Source organism: Engraulis encrasicolus, chromosome 10, assembly GCF_034702125.1.
Source record: "Engraulis encrasicolus isolate BLACKSEA-1 chromosome 10, IST_EnEncr_1.0, whole genome shotgun sequence".
Classification (NCBI taxonomy): domain Eukaryota; kingdom Metazoa; phylum Chordata; class Actinopteri; order Clupeiformes; family Engraulidae; genus Engraulis; species Engraulis encrasicolus.
Window position 1 is genome coordinate 6,065,843 of NC_085866.1, and position 2,751 is coordinate 6,068,593.

General features: G+C 44.3%; 1 protein-coding gene across 1 annotated transcript in view; it reads right to left on the reverse strand.

Annotated features, from left to right (window-relative positions):
- arfgef2 (ADP-ribosylation factor guanine nucleotide-exchange factor 2 (brefeldin A-inhibited)) overlaps positions 1-2,142 on the reverse strand; it is a 59,045-nt gene extending 56,903 nt beyond the window's left edge. Inside the window, exon 1 of the mRNA XM_063207933.1 lies at positions 1,813-2,142. Within this exon, the coding sequence (XP_063064003.1) occupies positions 1,813-1,981 (169 nt within the window). The 5' untranslated portion in view covers positions 1,982-2,142. The remainder of the gene's footprint in view (positions 1-1,812) is intronic.
- Positions 2,143-2,751: the final 609 nt, after the last annotated feature.

Genomic DNA, 2,751 nt, shown 5'->3' on the forward strand with positions numbered 1-2,751 from the left:
GTATCCAGCAGGCAGCCATGGCCCACTCACAAGCCCTGAGTGACTGCAGTGATGTTGAGACATTAAGAGAAGCAGCAGTGATGAAATGGCTTTTGCAACAGCCATGAGCTTTGTAATGATTAAAAGGTTAATTTACAGCATACAATACCACTCAGCGCTGACTAACTCTTTTAGGCGCTAACTATTCCTTCAACCGTTCACAGAGCTTCACAGCCATGCTGGCATTTCACAACCCCTGTGATTTCATCTGTGTGTGTTTGGCCAAACATGTAATTTCAACTGCAGCGAGGAACTAGACTGCAAATACATATCCCCACATCCGGGTACGTACTGAGCAAAGAGTAATCATCTGACCAGAGGATTGACTGATGCTGCCAACAAAAGTAAGCAAACATTATGACCATGATAGTGACCCAATAAGGTACGTTAGTGAGAGCACTTCACACAGCTAAGACCTTGAGCATGCCTGCCGTAATAAGCCTACTGTATAACAATCCCCATACACCCACACATACACACCAACATGGATTGGTCATACCATACTTGATACTATTATTACTTAGTAACTAAGCCATGGAGACTGTAAAACCAACCACTGTGTGACCATCATATGCCAACATCAAAGCAACTTTCCAACATCTTCTGAGAGTGCGAGTGAGTCGTCTGCACGTCTGAAAATGAGCTGCATTGGCATGCATGGAAACACTAGGTGAGCAAGCTGAAGCAACCAGAGACGAGTGTCCTGCAACGCTCTGTAAATAATGAATTAACCATCACCCCTGACGCGCCAGTCACGCTGTGTTGACCATGGGCACCCAAGACTCCCGGAAGTAACCGAGCTTGTTTGACATTAACCATCCGTTATTATAAACTGGAATTTCAAGCAATGCAACTTGCGAGTGTATTGAAATACATTGACACCCCCTGTTTTCACCTGTAGACTTGAACAGTTAGCACATTTTGATTATATTGATCATGGCCCAATATTATGCCGTACATTGTTGGCAATGTTTGCCAATGTCATGTATGCGTCTAGTAGATAAATGCACTGATGCACTCAATAAAGGAAACAAGTATTTTCGCAAATGACTGCATTACCAATAACAGGTCCTCCAAACGGACATGCCGTGCCATGGCGTCGAATACCTAGCTACTAGCTAGGAAAGCAGATCATTTCTCTCTGAAACATCAACTCTTACTCTGAATGACTTTTTTTGTAGCGATGACTGATCAATGGTTGGGCTAGCTACCTACGTATTGTTTTATGATTGGGTAGGAAACGTCAGCTAACTGCGAAGCTAGCTGCTATGCTAGCTGATATTTATAAACGGATTAAAACAGCTGACGGGTTTGATTATCGTGATTCCAGCAGGTTGTTTATCACAGTGCATCAAACTATTCATTTGAGAGCTAGAATTGGTTTGGAAACAGAAGGGGAGCGCGACACAAAACAGCCGAATGGGGCAACACAATGACAACTCATCACAGGGGAGAGAACTGTCAACTGAAGACAAATCACGTTGACACTCATTCATATAGTAAACAAGAGGGCTGTGAAAAGCTGCCAATGCTTCTGCAGAGCTTCCATGCAGTATCTCTTTGAGCAGAACTGGTGAAAGTTGGCGTTAGCAATCAAACTATGCAACAACACCATAATCATAAGATGTCTGCTAGCCTGCTAGTTAGCATACTGGTCGAACTAGCTGGCTAATTATGAGAGGGGCCGAAACCGAGGGGCTGTGGTTGATTTTGACACTGCTACCAAATAAATACGCCTTAGGGGAGTTAGGTTTACAGGGCGAAACTACTCACCAAGAGCTACTTGGCAAGCCTTCCGCAGCTGGTTGTGCTGGCTCCGTTTCACCTCCTTATCCGCCAAGATTTTTTCCAGCGCCCGAGACAGAAACATGCTCTTGGTTTTAGTGCTTTCTGTCTGCTTCTGGTGCCGTTGCTGTTGTTCGAGGCTGAGCTGCTGTTTCATTTCCTTTACCAAGCCGCCACTCTCTCAGGCCGTCATTGTGGCCTGGTCGTACACCGGGGCAGGTGTCAGTATTCAAAACAAATCCAGGCAAACGGTGGCTGGCGACTCGCTCAATCTAAAATGTTGAGCGCTGCTATCTCAGCACTGCGTCGCCATGTTGGTTACACGTCATGTCACGTCACGTGATTATCAGGATCCTTCATTGACGTTTTCACCATCAAAAGACAACATCGAAATCTGCTACTACTGTTTGTCTGGAGAACTACATAAAGTCTACAAGGTGGAGGGTACAGATGTGACAATTTCTGTTTTGTTTAAATAAACGAAAAGCAGAAGAAAAAAAACAACGTATTAATTCCCTGTCTACCACGCAGAATAGTCTCGTGCATACAGGCTAGGTCATACATGTAAAATGCACACTGAATTAGGTTTTTTGTTGTTGGTTGATTAAAATCTTCATTCGGCTCAGTAGCCTGAGTGTCGCCCTATTCATCAATGCCTCCTCTACTTTCCTGATATCACAGAGTTGAGAAGCCTGTAGGCTACATGCGGACCAACCAAGAATATTATTGCATCTCAGACTCAGTCTGGGCCCAGGACAAAGGTAAAATACTGTAGAACGAGTTGCAATGCAAAGAGTGCAAGTGCAAGGAACAGGAGAGTGGAGACCAGATAACATTCAACAAAATTACAGTATTTGATATGCTGCTGTTGTTGCACAACATTACCGCTAGATGGCAGTTAAGGCTTTGCAATCAGGTGCGACATTG